At 42.9% G+C, this 21880-nt stretch overlaps 1 protein-coding gene across 2 annotated transcripts; it reads right to left on the bottom strand.

Moving 5' to 3' along the window:
* Positions 1-821: 821 nt before the first annotated feature.
* On the bottom strand, positions 822-21291 carry LOC109907232 (uncharacterized). Of its 2 annotated transcripts, none has more exons than XM_020505093.2 (8): positions 21186-21291; positions 8022-8082; positions 7373-7411; positions 7109-7141; positions 6314-6406; positions 5965-6033; positions 5572-5614; positions 822-3650 (listed from the first exon to the last, which is right to left on the bottom strand). In XM_020505093.2, exons 2-8 carry the CDS (start codon positions 8071-8073, stop codon positions 3605-3607), a joined length of 375 nt encoding a protein of 124 aa, XP_020360682.1. In that variant the 5' UTR covers positions 8074-8082; positions 21186-21291; the 3' UTR covers positions 822-3604. The 2 variants fall into 2 exon arrangements, with proteins under 2 accessions (XP_020360682.1, XP_020360671.1); XM_020505082.2 differs by lacking the exon at positions 21186-21291 and adding an exon at positions 13936-14063.
* Between the last annotated feature and the right edge of the window lie 589 nt (positions 21292-21880).

Here is a 21880-nt window from a genome sequence, read left to right on the forward strand (position 1 = left end):
CTGAGAAGCTTCCCTGTTCTACCTTTAAAGGGAAAATTGACTCAAAAACAATATATATATATTTTTCATTATTGCACTGTTAATACAGTTCCAAAATGTTTTGCATGTCAGCAGTCAAGATATTGGACTTTCAAGAAGCAAAGTGTCACTGGCCACATCATGATTGTCCTTATAACAGAACAGAGAGGTGGAGAGAAAAAAGAAGAAAAAAAACTCCAGAATAAACTATGGAAAAATGAGTCACACTGACAAGTGAAGAATAGGGACATTATTTTCCTGCTACTCTTTGTTTAAATGTTACTTCCATTACTGAATTCAACTTTGAAATGAAAATGAATTGCTAGTCTGGTTGAATAATGACAAGATGAGCCATGTTTGATATTAGGTTTGTTTCCACCTCTATCGAACAGCCTGCTCAACTCTAGCCAAGCTGTTTCTATGAAAACGTTTTTAAAGTCACTACCTCAGAAACGGCCGAGCCGCGTACAAGCCAGTGAATAAAATGGTCCTAAAAAACATCCCACTATCTGTTAATCTTCAAAATACCCCTAAAACTATCAGGATGTAAAAATAAAACCTGTTCGCTTCCCTTTCCTGTATTGTATAACTCACAAAGAAAACAGATGGTCGGTAGTTCCAGCATGTTCTTTACTCAGAAAACAGACTGACAAAATGTTTTAGTAGAAAGTTATTTTAAACTTCTTAGTGGCTTTTCATTGTACAATTTACAATTTAAATGAGCAAAACTCTGGATTATGCCACATAGTGTACCAGCTCTGTGTCCATATGGCATATTGTGAAGCATTCACGCCGAGACAAAGCATAGCAGAACACATTTAATGTAAAAAATTGTCATAATCCATAATATAGAAGAGCCATATACAGAACATGAGTAATGCTAGTCCAAATTGAATGATTGGAGAATTTGTGGGCTGTGGAAACCTACAGTACAAGTAGAACAGCAAGATTACACTTTTAGTGCAGGTCTAGTTATTCTAAAACACACTCAGATTCATAGACATAGGAATGGATGAGACATAGAGTATTGTAGAAACACTTCGCTGCTGTACACTACAAACAGTTAATGATCCTGAGCAGACAGAATGTACAGGGTTTATCAGCATTGATTATGAGTACTGATGAAGACGTGTGCTTAAAAATTAAGACTAAATTATAATTGGAATATTGACTTTACAATAGGACATCTCATAAAAACACAATATAATAATACACAAAGCTAAAATATTTTTGTTGTTGTACACATTTGCATTACGTATTGCTATGCAGAGGACGCATCATCCAAGTTCATCAAACAGAATCTGCTGGTTGATACATTTTCCTATTTTCATCAAAAGACAGAATGCACAATCCTGAAACATTCGTGTAAAATTGACAAATATAAACCCTAACCAGATTCAGTTTTTTTGGAGAGGGGGTGGTGTAAGGACTTTTGTGTAATAGGTAAGGGCTCTTGGAGAGCCATGTCTGACAGTGTCAGGGATTGGGTGAACTCAGTAACGCTTTCTCTTGACAATTTTCTTTTTTTAAAGATTAGATGAAAAATGGGCCTTGAGAAACTTTTGCACAGCTGAAAAAGCCCATGGAGCTCTTTTGAAAATACATTTTTTTTTTCTTCAATATTTGAACATTTCATACCCTTTTCAGCGTAAGCCCTGGAAAAAATAAATAGAGGACAATCAGTTTTGATGCATTCACAATAGCAATGCAATAAACGAAGTGGCTTTGAAGGATCATAATGCCATGGAGAGGTGCGAGTGTAGCTGAATGAACAGGGCATTACACAGGTCAAACCAATTCTTTTAGAATTTTTGCACTTTGTTTAGTTCATGGCTTATTCAACATGCTTGCTTGAATGGTTCTTAGATGTACTTTTTTCACAAACAAGAAAAACTGTTCTATGCAAACCTCATCTATAATGAGACTAGTCGCTGACTCGTAACCACAACGTCTACTTTGTAGGTGAAGGGAATTTCTAAGGGTATTTCTGAGTACGGGAAAAAGGCTTTCTTGAATGTGACTGTGGTCAGTAAACAAACAGAAAGTGAAAGTTGTTTTGTTCTTTTACCGTATGTTCAATTATACTCCTTTTGAAATGCTGTCGGAGCTAGACTACATCTCAGGCTTACTGGGCTAGTTGTGATGCTTCAATCAAACTCCACATACACAAACACCTGCAGAGTGCAGACACAAGCATACCACACTTTATGCGTTTAGAATCTGTTTACTAATTGAATTTCGTCAACTTAAACAGATTGGGACAATTCTGATTGAGTGAACCAGAGAACACAAAATGAGATGGAGGGACTAAAAACACACAGGTGTTTCTGTACAGCCTGGAACCCAGCCAAGCCCATCCTCAGCTGATGACATCACAGCGGTAAGGTTGAGTGGTGAAAGACAGTGGGCACGCTGTTTTGACAGACCCAGTGATTTCAACACTACTTGATCTTGGGTGTAATTCGCACACACTCACAACAACCCTTGTTCCCTCATGATAACGCAACAAATGAATAGCCCTGTCATGCCAAAGCACATCATGTCCACCTCCCCCTCTCCTCTGACCCCTGCCAAAAAACATCCTTTCTCTGTAATGCAGAGTAAGAAATAAGCCAGCCAGCACCTCGGCCCTAAAGCTTTTGATCACGGGGCACGATTGATTTCCATTTAAATGAAAAGAGAGCCAGGGAGCGATGGTGTAGTGGCCTTAAACTCAGTATGAATGAAACATGGGCATTGTGGGTATTTCCCCACTCACCCCCCAACCTCCCTACCCCTGCACTTTATTTTATCCTCTCAATTTCTCCCCACCGTACCCCCGTCCCAGCACCATAAACCATTAAAATCAGACATACCTCAGCCATCCAAGAGCTATTTACAATCAGTGATGTGGTTGGCGTTTTGAAAGGAAGCATTTCAAAAAGAAAAAGGGGGGTGTTGAAAAGAAAACATCATCATTCACAAAGGTTGATTCATTCCCTCTCAGACCTCTGGCTTTTTCCACCCATTTCTTTTCCTTTTTTCCCTTCATAGGTTGAGAAGACGGGAGAACAAGCTTTATCTTTCAACTGTACTGGCTGTTGTCACTAATAGGCCAAGGACAGGATATGTCACAGAGCTGAACGTGGAAATGTAGTGAGGACTGGGCTGGTTTAAGGTGGATTAAACTCGCTTTTCTCATTCAAAAAAGCCTGTTCTGAATGCACCAAATCAACTCTGAATACAGTTTAGTTTAGCGAAGGAGCGGAGAAACAATTGCAATTGCAAATGACTTCTAGCGGGACATTTGTTTTTCTTGTAAAATATGCCATTGGACAGAATGCCCTTTTAAATATACACACAGACTTTGGGATATGTGGGACAGAAACAAACAAGAGACCAAATAAAGGAAACTAAGTTTCCTTTGGAGGGGACCCATGACACAGTAACAGATGGTCCCAGAGAGGAGAGCAGTAGGGGGTGGTTCAGTAAGAGCAGGCTGGGGTGGAAAGTGTACCCTTCCTGGTTCAAAGGGCAGTATTTTGTAGAGCTCAGTTCATTGGTCCTCCCCTGCAGGTGTCCAATGGGACTGGAGCTCATCCTGTGGTTAGACCGTTCCTTTCATTCCCTGTTCTGTGGGAACTGAGTAGATCCTAAAGAAAGGACAGGAGAGAAGAGAAGAGAAGAGAAGAGAAGAGAAGAGAAGAGAAGAGAAGAGAAGAGAAGAGAAGAGAAGAGAAGAGAAGAGAAGAGAAGAGAAGAGAAGAGAAGAGAAGAGAAGAGAAGAGAAGAGAAGAGAAGAGAAGAGAAGAGAAGAGAAGAGAAGAGAAGAGAAGAGAAGAGAAGAGAAGAGAAGAGAAGAGAAGAGGGGGAAATGTATTATACCAACCCCAAAAATCCTGTGGGACTTTACACATCTGAAAAATTATTAATTCACTACTATAAAATATTAAAAACATTATACGTCGGTGATATTTATTTCCTTGTTAGAAGTTTACGGGGATATATCATTTTACAGAAACATTGGATGTCCAGACTACAGTATATAAACATTACACATTTTTGAGAATTGCAGATTACAATTTTTGAGATCCTTCCCATAAGACAGCCTGTTCGAGTTTGCACATGGAAAGCAGGTAGCTACAATCCCTGTTTGTCGGAATCCAGGAAATGCATGTCGGTTTATAGCGCGCTGCAGGGGTTTGGCGTGCTACATGTCGACTGCATTACCTCCACACATCCTCTCCCCAGGTGGGACTTATGGCCCTGGCAAGCCTCCCTGTTGATCCAACAAGCCGGGGGTTGCTGTGAGAATAAGCCTCTTTTCAGCACACCTATCACTCAACACACAACACAGCCAGAGCTGACTGCAGCCATAGGAGCCCAGCATTAATCCTGCAGAGGAATTTAACCCCTTTCTCTTTCTAAGCCTGCATCATCAGATCTATAGCGCCGAGGTGGCTACGTGCTAGGTAAACTCTCTAACCTCTATCGTTGGCTAGGTCACATAGCAGCTAGCATGGGACAAAGGAAACTGATTACTTTGCAGAACACCAGCCCACAGCCCACAGCCCATAGCACTCAGCACAGTTACACAACCCCAAAGACAGACCCAGAGAAAGAAAGAAAAAAAGAGAAAGAGACTGGTAGAGCTCTCAGCTAGAACCCCCCCCCCCCCCCTTTCTCCCTCAGAGGCCCCAGGAGAATGACTAACAGAATGACTATCTCTCACTGTCTGTTCAACTGGTTCAGGCTGTTCTCTGTGCTCTGATTGTTGTTGTCAGATAATGTCGTCATACCATAGAGACAGAGCTGGGATTTACTGCTCACTGTGCAATGTGCTTTATACTCTAGATTTCTATGGACATGTTATTCCTGCTCTGAGAGCAGGATGGGTTTTGCTCTGTAGGGGTCATGAAGGGCCGACCGCTCTCTCTGGGTTATTGTTGACAGTTGACAGGGTGGGGCGAGGTAGAGCAGTGGAGTGGGCTGGATGGCTTCAGGCTGTGCAGGTAATTGCAGCACAAGTCCAGACGGGCTCGACGGCTCAGCGGCTGGGTGGATCTGCCCCTCCTGATTGAGTTTCGCAACCTCAGCAAGAGTTTGTCTGGTTTTACATGAAGCTGGCATGATGCCGTAGCAGAGCGTGTTGCCAAGCCAGCGGTGCGGTGGATGGACTGACTGTTACTCACTCGACTGGTTCTGTCGCTCCCTTCCAGCCGGGCAGGCAGTCAGGTAGCGGGGGACTAAGTGGAACATCTCTGAGAGACACTGATTTCTATTATGTCTATTATCGCAAGGCCTGTTCCTCTTAGGGAAAGTAAACACCCCGAGGGGAATAACATGAAGAGACAAATGTACAGTTCAACATGCTTTAAAAACTATAATTTAGCTACATTTCCATAACTGCTCGATGGAATCCCCCATGGACAAAAAATTGCAGCCCCGATGGTTTTATCAGGACGATGGTGTCAGTGGAGGAATTGAGGGTGCGAGGTTACACTGAGATCTAATATGCACAACTTATTGTAAGACTTTCAGTCAAACAGAGTGAATGGAGAAGTGTGGCCTTACCCTTGTGGTCGGTTGTGCATGCGGCGCCGGACCAGCACTATGGCTGAAACCAAACACAAAAGGGAAAAGGTCACCGTTTCCTCCTTGCCGCTGGAGAATAGTTCACATTTGCTTAAGTATTAGAGCTTACATGACACCCTGGAACTGGTGTAAATCATGTCAAGTACCTGATTCAAGGGCCTAACAGCCAAAGGCTTGTAAACTCACTGACTTCAACAAACCAATTTTCTAAAGGTTGCTACATCTGATCCCTGATCAAACCATCAGTAATAATGTGCTAGATACAGGCCCTATAATGTGTTGTGTTGTGAGGTGTGAAAAGAGGTCTGCCAGTCACGTAGCCTGTATATCTGGTCTGATATTGTCTGTCTTATCTTGACTTTAAATCCTTACCTACTATCACTGCGATTGATAGTGCCACCACACTCACGGCTACGATGATGACAATGGTAGTAAATCCATCTGAGAGCAGATAACACACGACAAAAGTAGTTGATGGTTGCAACACACTGAGACAAAATGAACGTACAAACTTAATTAACAAAATTATTTTTGCATGACATGGATAACCAAGAAGTATGAATTTGCCTAAATATTTACTTATAAATGGATTTATAGCACATTTCAATTACAGTTCATCAAGTAGGAAGGTATCTATGGGCCTACTGACATGCAGAAATAAGGTTACTTAAATTCTACATAATGTAAAAGTAGAACAATTTGGAAACAAAGTTTTTCCTACCTTCCGCTACTTTTTCTCCCGTTGCCTTGTTAATGTCCACAGTATCATCAGTTTCAGGTTCAAGCGTGGAATATTGTCCGAGATTTGGGATCACTAAAACAGGCAACAACACATCGAATTATTCTCCGACCTCCATATCCATTCAGAAGGATTTCACCGGTACAGACACATACAAACAAACATTCATTAATCTGCTCACTGACTTCATGGACTAATTCTATCACTGTCTGATCAACGTGGCAGAGGAGGAACAGAACTGGCAGATTTAACAGATCATCATTCTGATTGGATCGATTTCACTCCCAGCCAATCATTACTCATTCAACATTCACTCCTGGGTTCTGATGAGGGGGAGGAAGGAGGGCTTCAGTAGTGCAGCTCCACTCCTGGCCAGGCTGAGAGAAGGTGTTTCTCCAGAAGATGTGGCCTGCCTGCCTGTGGGACAGCCTTCCCTGTCCTAAACACCACTGTAATTATATCAAAGCAACATCATGGGGAAGATGAAGAGTGGCAGCGAGCGACGCCGAGAGAAAATGAGAACGCCAATGTGGATTAGCGCCCTGACAGGGCGGAGGGGAGGTGGGGGGGGGATCTCTACTTGTCTGTCTAGTCTAACTTCTGCTTGATGGATACACGAGGGGGAGGGGGGGTGGGTTCTCCCAACAGATAATTGATTCCATTCTGGGGTAATGATGAGGGGAACGGTGGTGTAACAGTGGTGTGCTCTCACTCTGCTGACTGGGCTGCTTGCCCTTCACATTTCTAACAGGGGGCGAGTTAAAGGGTTAAACTCACCGTTTTGCTTGAATAGATCTTCATCGTCTCCATCTGTGGGACATTGAGAACAGAGGAAGAGGGAAAAGCCCAGTCATCATAAATATAAAGTAGCTTGTATTACATTTATAGATTAGCAGAAGTTATATCGCTGTGCTTCATTTGAGGGTTCACTCATGGAACATCACTTTTGTAACATTATAAAAATGCTTTTCATATACTCCTGATTTCATGCTACTTGTGATTTTGTCCTCTTTGTTTTCCAGATGAAGATGTATTCCATACCTGCTACGTCTGCTGAGCCTTCACTCTCCTCTGAGGAAGCTGTATGGGAATAGAGATGGGGAGGATGGGACCAGATTAACTCACAGCAACATCTTACTGTGCATCACTAAGGTCATTCGTTACATCTCTGCACAGTACTGGAGCATAGCTACTCTCCTATGAACTACTGCTGTGGGTAAATACAGAATGATTGAGGTGCCATCCAGTCAATGGTATACTCACTCATGAACTCTATACCTTTGTGGCTAGGGCATTTAGCTCATGGTAAAGGTATCCATCTTAATATGACCAGTTTCAGAGTTTTGTGGGAATAACTAACTATACCTTTAGATAGATGGTAAAACACTACTGTAGCATACACTGTGTTCATATCTTCTTTATGTTGAACTGGGGTTGATGTAATATGTATGTATTCTTTCTTCAAAATATACTTAAGTATCAGCCTAGGTTCTTCTGAGGAGTTTTACACTTAATATTCTGCTATCTCTGGAAGCTATAGGACTCAGAGAGAGACATTGTATATTTCTCGTGTGGAACACATACAGGGCATAAAAACAAATTAAAGCTGATCTGTGTGATTAGATCTTTATCAGTGTCTCAGTGTCTTCTGCCAGAGTGTTGTGGGAAGGTGAGAGCATGCGATACGTACCAGCAGCTCCTCGCAGAGTCACAATCAGACACAGAAACAGCAATCGCAACATCTTCCAATGCTGGAGGGGAGAGAAGAGAGGAAACCAAGTTATAAATACCGGTCATTAATATTCTGCTATTGATGTGTGTAAAAAATTAAGATCTTCCCATTTGAAAAAGCGAAAGTGAGATGGCGTGAAAGAGTCATCTATAGTCTGTTGTTGAGGCTGTCTGTTGTTGACTCAAACATTTAGGTTTACCTCAGAACCACAGGTAGTCAATGAAAAATGACAGGTATTGGGAACACTATGTTCTGCAATAACGACACGGACTACCATGATGACACAACTTCATCCAGGTGGCACAAGCACTGCCCTGATGTTAGAGGACGATGGATATCTTGTCTCAGGGATGGATATAAACTGTGTTTCCCAGTGCTCAGCAGAAACCCTGTCCCTCTCTGAACACTCAGTCTCAGCCAGCTGGCATGAATTGCCTTTTCAATACTTTCCCCTCCCACCTGGGTAACGGTGTGGGACTGTGTGGGACCTTGCGTGACTCAGTGTACTTTTACATTTTGTATTGTCTATTGTGTGTACTGTGTGTGTAACGGTTCGAATGGTGTGTAAGGCCACAGTGCTTTGTTCTAACCACCCATTATAAATCATTAGGATTGGTAAAGGTAATTCATCTATGTAGTGTCAGCCATTACACTCTGTCACCCTCTGTTTAGACACTGAAAAGTTATTTGTAACTAAACAAATATTTAAGTCTCTGTCAGCTCCACTTTGGAAGATGGCCCAACAGTCACATTCGTTTTGTCTGGCTGCGAGTGGGAGTTTTTTTCCTGCTGCCTTCTTGAGAAACCTCACACTACTTCCTGGTGGCAGCGGGCCCAGAACAGAGTCTGTTCTCTCCCTCTATTCGCTGATCTCTCCAACACACAGATGTGGAACACAGCTGTTCCTAGCTAAACAAAGCCTCGGCAACCAGCTGGCCAGCCGCAGTACAATTGGCTGTATTTTTTAAACGGGCCCAGGCTTGGGAATGACCTCTTCCCTTGTCGATGTCCAACTGGGCGGATGACGCCTTGGTGCTCAAACATAACACGGCTCCCTGGCACGGGCCCAGAAGCCTCTGCTCTACCAGGGAACCAAGGGTAGAGTGGAGGGAGAATTCCCCATTAGGGAACTGGAGCAAATGCTGCTGCTACTGCCCTCCCTCTCATTGTCAGCGATGCCCATTGTGTACAGGGACCCTACTTCCTCTAGCTAATGACTACACAACTATGTGAGGGCTCTGGGAAGTGAACGGAGGTAGACTGCATTGTTGGGCCATTGGACAGGCTGAGAGGCTGCCTGGGGAGTTTCCACTAACCTCCTACCCCCTATCCTCACTGCCCTCTGCCCCCAATAATATGTTACGGAAGTCCAGTTGCACTTCCAGTTGGGACAGTGTTGCCGTACATTTGTTTACCATGGCAGTGCGAAGACATCAAGAGTCAAAGCAACAGGTATAAATGAGATTATGGCCCATAGACTCCTGAACCATAATGGTGATGGGAAGACAGTAAAAAGAAATAGGGAGAGGTGGACTATAGTGGTGGCGGGGGAGGGAGTGGAGAGTAACTGACTCTGCTCCATCTCAGGTCACTGGTTCAGCAGGGGATTTGATGCTTGAGAAAGGCATGAGGATCGGGAGTCTATGGGCTATAATCTCATTAGAACGTGTTGCCTTGGCTCCAGATGTCTTCACACTGTCATGGTAAACAAATCACCATCCTGGAGGGCCGCAGAGGGAGACTGGGAGAGATGCGTGGACTGGGCTTCTAAATTACCAGGCTTGAATAAGCAGGTCATAGAGGGAGACATATGTTAGTTTAAGGTGTTAATCAGATGACAGGAGAGAGACGGATTTCAGAGGGAGACCAGTGTGCTGCAGTGTACTGTGCTCTGCTCAGGCCTCACAGAGAGCTGCAGTAAATCTCTTAACAACCTAAGCAGCAGCCCCAAATAAAATCCCCCTCTGTATCCAATCTACTTTAGTCAGAGATGCTTTGGGTGAAATAATAAGCTGATCCAATTTGGAAACATTTATCAACACAGTCCATTGCCTCAGAATCAAAACGCCTCCTGCGAGATGATTTCATTTCTCTAAATTGGGTAATATATTCTTGTATATTTGAATGGCAACTGAATTTGCATTGGTATCCATGCAGGATTTTACTGGGCCCCAATTTGCATCTTATCATAAGCAGTGGCCTCCCAATAAAGGAGAGAGAAGAGGCCTGTCCATAAGCCACAGAGCTACAAAGATCATAGACTATCATAAATCTATGCATCCTAAATCAAGAACGCAACACTAAGCGGAAGCTGCTTCTGCAACCTACACGTAGTGTACAGAACATTAGGAACACCTTCCTGATATTGACTTGCACCCCCTTTTTCCCTCAGAACAGTCTCAATTCATCAGGGCATGGATTCTACAAGGTGTCAAAAGCATTCCACAGGGATGTTGGCCCATGTGGACTCCAATGTTTCCCTTTGGGTGGTGGCCCATTCTTGATACACACAGGAAACTGTTGAGCATGAAAAACCCAGCAGCACTGCAGTTCTTGACACTCAAACCGGTGCGCCTGGCACCTACCACCATACCCATTCAAAAGCACTTCAATCTTTTGTCTTGCCAATTCACCCTCTGAATGGCACACATACACAATCTGTCTCAATTGTATCAAAGCTTAAAAATCCTTATGTAACCTGTCTCCTCCCCTTCATTTATATGGATTGATATCGATTTAACAAGGTACATCAATAAGGGATCATAGCTTTCCTCTGGATTCATCTGGTCAGTCTGTCATGTAAACTGGCCTTGTTTTTCTGCCATTTGTTTCCCTTGTGTTTTTTTCCCAGCACACATGCACGTTGAGCAGAGCAGCATACCTCACTGGCTAAGCTCGTCCCAGAGAACATCTTGATCTTATTTACAGGGTTTAATTCTGAATGATAACACCCCACCACCACTACCACATAAACCAACACACACACACAAACACAAAAAAATGCACACAAATATACAATTTTTCCCATACAAGCAGCTAGATGAAAAAATGCCACTATTTCTGTCTCTCACGAACACACACCGCTGTCATGACTGACGTGAGTGAAAAAAAACACTGATGTGGCAAGATAGCTGAGAAATGAGGGGAGAGCGATACAGAGAGAGAGAGAGAGAGAGAGAGAGAGAGAGAGAAATCTAGATTAAGCTTTTATCATACAGCACCTTAAGAACAGACATAAATATAAAAAGAGAGCAAAAGAATAACAGACAGAACGAACCAAGTGAGCAAGAGAGGGGGAAGGGGAGAGGGAGAGAAAGAGTACCTGAGAGAAAACGCTACCTGATGATTTGTTATTCATTGCCATTCAATTTGAAAATGTGGTGGCTCTGCTTTCTATTGTTCAGTGAGAAAATATTCATATTGAAATGTTTACTCAACTGCCCCCTCCACAGAAGCTGTTTATCTCGGTGAGTTAAATGCAAATAGCCTCTTTCTATAACCCATAAACAACAAATTTCCCTTAGGCTATGGCAACAGGCCACAAACAGCAATTATGGAGCAGGTAAATACGCACATACACACAAACAATACAGTCAGAGCACATTACCTGCTATTGAGAGCATGCACACAGGTTGCCATGAAGCAATTCAGCATCAGGCAACATAAGAGTGCGGCATTGGTCTGGCTGTGTGTGTGAACCAAATTAAGAAATGGGCCGTCTCAGCATGAAACCCAAAGGGGCAAAGTACACAGAGAGGATTTGACAATCCTTTTGCAGACATGCCATCATCATCACAGAACCAAATGGAACATTTTTAATATGGCCCCAGATTCTGCTATCTGTCTGCATGAGTGTCTGTCTGAGCATCTGTATGTCTGTCTTTCTGACCAACAAAAGGATCGAAAGACAACAGAGACCGTCACAAGACTAAGGAAGTGATTCTAACATGATGATGACCACTGTGCTGACTGCCACTACCACCATTACTGAAGTACAGTGCATTGTACGTGTGATGTGGTTGGCCTATGGCACTCTGACTTGCATAACAGTGTTATACAGGATTATACTGTGTCTCTTTTAGGGAAAATGTAATGCTGTTCAATTAGACAAAACATCTCTAACAGCCATCTGATGGAGAGATGCCACTGCTGTTCTTTGTTTTGTTAATGCAACAGCACTATCACCATGACCAGACTAATCCCTACACCTAGACCAGACCAGTGTTTTCCCTACACCTGTAAAGGTGTGGCGTGCTCCTCAACCTAGCTCTGATCCCTAAGAGAAGAAGTCTTCAAGTGATTTCAATTGAAACTTTTAGAAGCCCTGTACATTGATGTATGGGCCTTTGCATCCTGCCTGGAAAATAATCTAGTCTAACACTGACATAGACAATGAGCTTGAAATCCTTCAGTGAGCTTGAAACCTGAGGTTTCAAGTCCACTGAAGCATTTCAGTATTCCATGCTCATCCGAGCCTCTTTATAATCTAGACCTTCATAGCTGGGTCTCACATGCCTCTCAGAAATACAGTCGATTCAACAAATGTTCAAAATCCCCTGCCTTGGCTGCTCTGTGTACAGACTTCTCCCACCAATTTTAAACCATTTGATGTCAATGTGGCCTCACACCACTCTTTGGGAGGAAACTTGAGTTAGTATAGTAGAACTAAAGGTCTCTAAAAACGGAATTGTTTGATCTGAGAAAAAAATTCAGGTAAGGCTGACACACACATGCAAACAGAAAAATACATTTTAGACACACAGGCACAACATACACAAGCGTGTACAAGACAGGAAGTGAGAGAATGACTGCCTTGTCTGTGTTTCACGCTAAGTCATGAAGCCTGACTGTGTGATCGCTCCTTATCTGTCTGAAGCAACAGCCCTTTTCAACACAACTGGTTAAATGCAAAAGTGCAGACCATAAACCTGCTTCCTTATGGGTCTTTACATTTGAATTGCAAATGTAGCTTACTGTAACTATTTAGAGTGCATCATATAAAGGGCAGGGAGGCAGGTAGCAGCCTATAGGTCCAATGTTAATGACTGCTAATAAACAAACAAAAACACTAGTATCACCTCAACTATGTGGTTGAGAATAAATACCCCAAAACTGAAGAATTGCTTCAGAGTTTCAATCCAGCCACTATTTGAATGAGAAAACTCTCTGTGATTCATTATCATTACACAGTTAAGACAGCTTACAAACATAACGTTTAGGTTCAGTAGCCTGCCTGGTGGTTGGAAAAAATATTTCCAATCTCAGTCAGAAGTTGGCTGAGAGGATAGTTATAAAGGCAAAGTCGTTCCTCTTTGGCAGCAATGCAGAATAAAAGACAATACCCTGCAGTGCACAGACAGGGTGAGTGGTTTCTGTTCCAACTGAGAGCAATATTGGCAAGACAACAAAACACATATCAATAAGCCAATTTAGCCTGGTTAGAAATCCATAATACCCTTTTCTTCAACTTTCGCCAATGTTTTTGCTCTCATATGAAAATTATCATAAAAGATGCAAAAAGATGTTCACCTTGTTCAGATAGCCAACACATTACAGAATCTGTGCAAAGGTTTCCTGGTCGCCTATGTAGGCAAGACTGAGGCTACTGTAGACTAATTGATCATGTTTGTATTAATATATCAGCCCCAGACAACCAACAATAGAACATGAGCTGACATTTACTCAACTTGTGTCGAGGCATTGCAAGACCATTTAAACTATATATTTCAATAACACCAAAAGGTTTTAAATAAAGCATTTTGATTTAGTAAACTTCCATATTCTCTTCTATAATATCATAGTCTATAAATGATAGGGTTGTCTTAATATTATAGATTTGGGTCTGTCTGCCACCCACTCAAAAGGTACTCACCTACAATGACTTTCTGCACCGTGCGACTGGCTGTGTTTCACAATAAGCTATTATAAGACTAAAATGAACCTGCAAGATGTTCACGCGCCGGTGACAGGATGCACTGTGATGCAGCAAGGGCCAAGTTCAGAGGAACTTGTTCGAAGCAAAAGGGAATTCATTGGCGGTGTATCACATCGCTAAGTAGAAAGAAATACCCTAAATACACTGTTGACATGTTTGTGCGGATGTTTTGCAGGGAAGATATGAAAAATTCCCTTGTGTTACAGTACTCCTAGGCCTATACAATAAACAGACACATATGCAGCGGGCAGTTGTCTGAAAGTTTGAATTTTCCATTGCAATGTTCTGAAATGAAAGCTCTATCATTTGGTTGTAAAATTGAAGTAAATTTTACAGCCCTTCTTCGACAGAGAGAGGTATTACAGTGTGACACGTGGTCATGTTGTTCCCTCATCTGTCAAACTGAGCAAATTAGGACCAGCTGTCAACACCGCTGGTGTTCGAGAGAATCAAATCCGTGATACATTGTGGGCAAAGTGTCACTGTCTGACTGATCTATAAATAATAATGAATCGTTATTTATAATGCAAGGTGATTTGTAGATCAGTCACCAACTGCAATTCAGTCCATGGCTGCGTTTAGACAGGCATGGGGTTAGCAACGTATTTCTTCAACAAAAAATACGACAATTTAAATTTCATTTTATCCAACAACTGTTTTTGTTCCCAACAATTACGTTTAATTGCTGTTCCAGGTATAAGGTCTACATTCTTATTACGGTTTAGCAAGCCTTTGCCTGTTGTAAATTGCCATATATTGTGTGTGACTTCTGTGTGCAAGGTCATTGGAAAATTCTTGAAATAGATTGATGGAGCCCTTCAGGGTATTTCTGTGTTCCCTCGTGGGCTGGCCCTTCACATAAGTGACATAGGCGGTCGCCTAGGGCCCCGGCTAAGTTACAACTTACTGTTGAATACACAAGGTGCAATTTCAAATTTGATTGAGCATCAGTAGTTTACCACTTTTTAATCAGTCCTTGAATTAGCTCATGTCAGCAATTATTTTTAATACATTTTTTTATATGTAGATTGGTAAGTTAGTTTACCCAGCTATCTAAAACTTGTAATTATAATGGCTGAATTACCGACTGGGCACGCCAAGAGAGCGGCCACTCAAATGTTTTACCCATGAGGTGGAGGCCCTGAAAAGGGTAAGGCTGGCCCTGGTTCCCTCATGCTGACTTTGCCTGTTACAAGATGTGCCATCCCATGTCATTCCCATCATTGTGACTCAAGTGAAAGATCACCCTGTTTGCTTGATTATGCACGACTAAGGTTGTAGGTCTTGGCCCAAGCCTTGGATTGATATGCAGGCCAATTAGGCCAATACTGAGTTGTAAGCCTTCTCTTAATAAGTTATACCATAGCTATTTGAAATGCATTGTTAGATGGGGCCCCTATGCTACAAGACTAACAATTATTTGATTATTTAATAAAAAGTCCCTATATCTATATACCTTATTTAAAAGGTATCACCTGAATGGTATCACACCAAGGTGGCATAGCAGTTCAGACGTCTTTTGTCCTCGTCTTGTCGTGTCCTGTATATATATATATTTACAACTTTTTCACATACATTTTATTTTTATTTTCCATCAACTCATCTTCAAAACACTCTCCTGCAACCCGCCTCACCAATGTATATTTATAAAAAAGTATTATTTACCTCAGATCTGTAATCCTCCAAGAAGCTAGCCAGAAACTCCAAGAAGCTAGCCTGAAACTAGCCAGAAGCTAATCCAGAAGCTAGTTCAGAAGCTAGTTAGCTCCTTTACTGGCAAATCGTTAGTATTCAGCTAACCACGGTTTGTGGTCATCAGCTATCCTTTAGCTCGAAAATCTATCGCCAGTTCTGTACGGCGCAGCGCGGCTCGGAACGGAACATACCGGACCAATTTTTCTCTCCATGTCCCTGGATTTCGACTGCTCTCTGGACATTCATACCCGGATCTCACAGCTAGCTAGCTGCTATCCGTGTGACTATCGGCCTTCGTCGATTCCGGAGCAAACATCAATTATTCCGGAGCTAGCAAGCTCCGTCAATCACTCCTGAGTTCCATCAATCACACCTGGGCTGCAGTCACCTATCCGGACCCGTTTTACTGCCTTCGCGGAGCCCCACCGGGCCTTCACAACTGGACTGCCGACGTTATCTACCCGAAGGAGTTATTCGGCTGGCTCCTCCGTCGCGACGTTACCTGAACGCCCATCTGCGGCCTGCTAACCGTTAGCTGTCTTACCGGCTGCTATCTGAATAGACAATCGGACAATTTGTTTTTATTATTATTATTATTTATTTTTTTATTATTATTATTATTATGTTTTCTTCTTGGGCCTCTATAACTATATCTATTGTTTTTATTTTTGTTGTTGTTGTGTGATTTGGATTAATCCCCTCTACCACACGGAACCCCACTAATCTACTGACGGAACGCAAGAGGTGGCTAACAACAGACCTCCATCCTATGCTAGCTTGCTACCGATGCCCTGGCTAGCTGTCTAAATCACCAACCAACCTCTCCACTCACCGGACCCTTTTGATCACTCGACTAAGCATGCCTCTCCTTAATGTCAATATGTCTTGTCCATTTCTGTTCTGGTTAGTGTTTATTGGCTTATTTCACTGTAGAGCCTCTAGTCCTGCTCACTATACCTTATCCAACCTATTAGTTCCACCACCCACACATGCAATGACATCTCCTGGTTTCAACGATGTTTCTAGAGACAATATCTCTCTCTTCATCACTCAATACCTAGGTTTACCTCCACTGTATTCACATCCTACCATACATTTGTCTGTACATTATACCTTGATGCTATTTTATCGCCCCCAGAAACCTCCTTTTACTCTATGTTCCAGACGTTCTAGACGACCAATTCTCATAGCTTTTAGCCGTACCCTTATTCTACTCCTCCTATGTTCCTCTGGCGATGTAGAGGTGAATCCAGGCCCTGCAGTGCCTAGCTCCACTCCTATTCCCCAGGCGCTCTCTTTTGACGACTTCTGTAACCGTAATAGCCTTGGTTTCATGCATGTTAACATTAGAAGCCTCCTCCCTAAGTTTGTTCTATTCACTGCTTTAGCACACTCTGCCAACCCGGATGTTCTAGCTGTGTCTGAATCCTGGCTTAGGAAGACCACCAAAAACTCAGACATTTTAATTCCAAACTACAACATTTTCAGACAAGATAGAACTGCCAAAGGGGGCGGTGTTGCAATCTACTGCAAAGATAGCCTGCAGAGTTCTGTCCTACTATCCAGGTCTGTACCCAAACAATTTGAACTTCTACTTTTAAAAATCCACCTCTCTAAAAACAAGTCTCTCACCGTTGCCGCCTGCTATAGACCACCCTCTGCCCCCAGCTGTGCTCTGGACACCATATGTGAACTGATTGCCCCCCATCTATCTTCAGAGTTCGTGCTGCTAGGCGACCTAAACTGGAACATGCTTAACACCCCAGCCATCCTACAATCTAAACTTGATGCCCTCAATCTCACACAAATTATCAATGAACCTACCAGGTACCTCCCCAAAACCTTAAACACGGGCACCCTCATAGATATCATCCTAACCAACTTCCCCTCTAAATACACCTCTGCTGTCTTCAACCAAGATCTCAGCGATCACTGCCTCATTGCCTGCATCCGTAATGGGTCAGCGGTCAAACGACCTCCACTCATCACTGTAAAACGCTCCCTGAAACACTTCTGCGAGCAGGCCTTTCTAATCGACCTGGCCGGGGTATCCTGGAAGGATATTGATCTCATCCCGTCAGTAGAGGATGCCTGGATATTTTTTTTAAATGCCTTCCTAACCATCTTAAATAAACATGCCCCATTCAAGAAATTTAGAACCAGGAACAGATATAGCCCTTGGTTCTCCCCAGACCTGACTGCCCTTAACCAACACAAAAACATCCTATGGCGTTCTGCATTAGCATCGAACAGCCCCCGTGATATGCAGCTGTTCAGGGAAGCTAGAAATCATTATACACAGGCAGTTAGAAAAGCCAAGGCTAGCTTTTTCAAGCAGAAATTTGCTTCCTGCAACACTAACTCAAAAAAGTTCTGGGACACTGTAAAGTCCATGGAGAATAAGAACACCTCCTCCCAGCTGCCCACTGCACTGAAGATAGGAAACACTGTCACCACTGATAAATCCACCATAATTGAGAATTTCAATAAGCATTTTTCTACGGCTGGCCATGCTTTCCACCTGGCTACTCCTACCCCGGACAACAGCACTGCACCCCCAACAGCAACTCGCCCAAGCCTTCCCCATTTCTCCTTCTCCCAAATCCATTCAGCTGATGTTCTGAAAGAGCTGCAAAATCTGGACCCCTACAAATCAGCCGGGCTAGACAATCTGGACCCTTTCTTTCTAAAATTATCTGCCGAAATTGTTGCCACCCCTATTACTAGCCTGTTCAACCTCTCTTTCGTGTCGTCTGAGATTCCCAAAGATTGGAAAGCAGCTGCGGTCATCCCCCTCTTCAAAGGGGGGGACACTCTTGACCCAAACTGCTACAGACCTATATCTATCCTACCGTGCCTTTCTAAGGTCTTCGAAAGCCAAGTCAACAAACAGATTACCGACCATTTCGAATCTCACCATACCTTCTCTGCTATGCAATCTGGTTTCAGAGCTGGTCATGGGTGCACCTCAGCCACGCTCAAGGTCCTAAACGATATCTTAACCGCCATCGATAAGAAACATTACTGTGCAGCCGTATTCATTGATCTGGCCAAGGCTTTCGACTCTGTCAATCACCATATCCTCATCGGCAGACTCGACAGCCTTGGTTTCTCAAATGATTGCCTCGCCTGGTTCACCAACTACTTCTCTGATAGAGTTCAGTGTGTCAAATCGGAGGGTCTGCTGTCCGGACCTCTGGCAGTCTCTATGGGGGTGCCACAGGGTTCAATTCTTGGACCGACTCTCTTCTCTGTATACATCAATGAGGTCGCTCTTGCTGCTGGTGAGTCCCTGATCCACCTATACGCAGACGACACCATTCTGTATACTTCCGGCCCTTCTTTGGACACTGTGTTAACAACCCTCCAGGCAAGCTTCAATGCCATACAACTCTCCTTCCGTGGCCTCCAATTGCTCTTAAATACAAGTAAAACTAAATGCATGCTCTTCAACCGATCGCTACCTGCACCTACCCGCCTGTCCAACATCACTACTCTGGACGGCTCTGACTTAGAATACGTGGACAACTACAAATACTTAGGTGTCTGGTTAGACTGTAAACTCTCCTTCCAGACCCATATCAAACATCTCCAATCCAAAGTTAAATCTAGAATTGGCTTCCTATTTCGCAACAAAGCATCCTTCACTCATGCTGCCAAACATACCCTTGTAAAACTGACCATCCTACCAATCCTCGACTTTGGCGATGTCATTTACAAAATAACCTCCAATACCCTACTCAACAAATTGGATGCAGTCTATCACAGTGCAATCCGTTTTATCACCAAAGCCCCATATACTACCCACCATTGCGACCTGTACGCTCTCGTTGGCTGGCCCTCGCTTCATACTCGTCGCCAAACCCACTGGCTCCATGTCGTCTACAAGACCCTGCTAGGTAAAGTCCCCCCTTATCTCAGCTCGCTGGTCACCATAGCATCTCCCACCTGTAGCACACGCTCCAGCAGGTATATCTCTCTAGTCACCCCCAAAACCAATTCTTTCTTTGGCCGCCTCTCCTTCCAGTTCTCTGCTGCCAATGACTGGAACGAACTACAAAAATCTCTGAAACTGGAAACACTTATCTCCCTCACTAGCTTTAAGCACCAACTGTCAGAGCAGCTCACAGATTACTGCACCTGTACATAGCCCACCTATAATTTAGCCCAAACAACTACCTCTTTCCCAACTGTATTTCATTTTAATTTATTTATTTATTTTGCTCCTTTGCACCCCATTATTTTTTATTTCTACTTTGCACATTCTTCCATTGCAAAACTACCATTCCAGTATTTTACTTGCTATATTGTATTTACTTTGCCATCATGGCCTTTTTTGCCTTTACCTCCCTTCTCACCTCATTTGCTCACATTGTATATAGACTTGTTTATACTGCATTATTGACTGTATGTTTGTTTTTACTCCATGTGTAACTCTGTGTCGTTTTATCTGTCGAACTGCTTTGCTTTATCTTGGCCAGGTCGCAATTGTAAATGAGAACTTGTTCTCAACTTGCCTACCTGGTTAAATAAAGGTAAAATAAAATGGATTTAAAATGGGACTGCACAGAATCGAGTAAGGGCAGGTATGTGTGGTGTGAATCATCGCTCAGGGTAGACCATTTACATGACATATCTTGTGAAACATGTCATGTAATCCACACATGCAACATACTGCTATGTTGCCTCTCCCTTAAGCCACTCAAAATTCAACAGTTGAGTAACTATTTGTATAGTTTCGTGTTATTAGTGGGGTGGGGCTACCTGTGTCTGTTCTTGAGATAATGAAGACATTGACCTCCCTGGATATCGTGCAAGCCTGCCCTGGTTAGTGGATAGTCTATCCCTTAGCATCGTGCCATTTAATGTCATGGTAATGCTGGGGGCACCTTTGTAGACTCCTAATTAGGCCCCTCTCTCCCATTGTTAGGTGGTCATGTGTCCTCCAATGGAATCTTTCAACCATCTGACAAGCAGTGCCAGATTAGTGCATTGTCTAGCAGCTTATAATGGCTTTTGACATGCAGAATGTAAAGTGTTGAAGCTACAGTTTAGACAGTCACCTCTCTTTCCTCTCTGTCTTATTCACATGAGTCTTGATAAAAACTAAACTATGTAGGATTGTTGACAGCACAGTAACTGAGGTTTGGGTTTAAATTGAACATACTGTTAACAGAGCATCTTTGTCTGCAGGTTATGCTTTAGGAAATGTCCATATTAAAACAAAGCCTTTCTGTAGTGGCTATCCCTCTGTAAGCATTATACTGTAACCCCCTTGTTGACTGTCAGTCATCAACTAGTCTAGCTCCGGACCTGTGTATTATAGAGTTTTGTTTAACTTCTCATGCAAAAAATACTAAAGCCGTTTCATCACAGTCCCAACTCCTAAATTATACAGACAGTGTTGAAATTGGATAGTTTTAATGTAATTTTAGCCTTACATCTGACATCTTTTAATCAAGGCTCTTGCTATATTCTAAGTTTATACTCACCTCAAGTCGTGTTGACACTTCTAGCTGTGCTGAGTTGATTCTAGACCACTGCTATGTTTTGTTCCACTGTCGTTGTGATCCCTGGCAACATGGGAGCTTCCTGAGAATGTGCACATCAGACAGAGGTCAGGAACTAGGATCTGTGCTCTGAATTCTCTCATTGGCTGCTGAGCCAGGTGCAATTGGACACCTGCCCTGATAGTGTTATCTGTTTTCCAGTACTTGCACACTGCTCAGTGCTCTTAGCTTGGTGTGAAACATATACAGTAGGTTTTACTTACAGGTGATCAGTGTGAGCTGTGAAAGTAATCACTTTTATGCAAAATGCAACGTTCCAACAATTAGTTTCATAAAATGTTGATTTGCTCTCCTCGACTAGTGTTTGTACAATTTATAGCTTTTTCAGATTGAAGACATCTCATTATCCCCATTTTAGTTTTAACATGGGAATTTCCTATAGTCTGATCCTCCACATAGGTGCTGGAGAGGGTTCAGCTCCAGAGTAACACCACCCTGTCTAGGACAGGGATTCACTCTCAGAAGGCTGTAGGTGTTGCAACAGGTTACACATGCTCAAAACAGGACATTGAAAACTGCACTGACCTGATCTAACTTGGAGTCTGACTTTGTTTTCCCTCCCCTGACTAACGCTAACATGAACTATCCAGTCATGTGTGAAAAACAAAGTATATACT

This window comes from Oncorhynchus kisutch, linkage group LG2, assembly GCF_002021735.2.
Source record: "Oncorhynchus kisutch isolate 150728-3 linkage group LG2, Okis_V2, whole genome shotgun sequence".
Taxonomy (NCBI): Eukaryota; Metazoa; Chordata; class Actinopteri; order Salmoniformes; family Salmonidae; genus Oncorhynchus; species Oncorhynchus kisutch.

Bases quoted from the DNA above. Each gene is read 5' to 3' on its own strand.
- LOC109907232 (XM_020505093.2), bottom strand. From the start codon at position 8,073: ATGTTGCGATTGCTGTTTCTGTGTCTGATTGTGACTCTGCGAGGAGCT. The intron at 7,412-8,021 runs GTACGTATCGCA...ATTCCCATACAG, and splicing joins GACTCTGCGAGGAGCTGCTG to CTTCCTCAGAGGAGAGTGAA. The intron at 6,034-6,313 runs GTAGGAAAAACT...ATCTGCTCTCAG, and splicing joins GGGAGAAAAAGTAGCGGAAG to ATGGATTTACTACCATTGTC.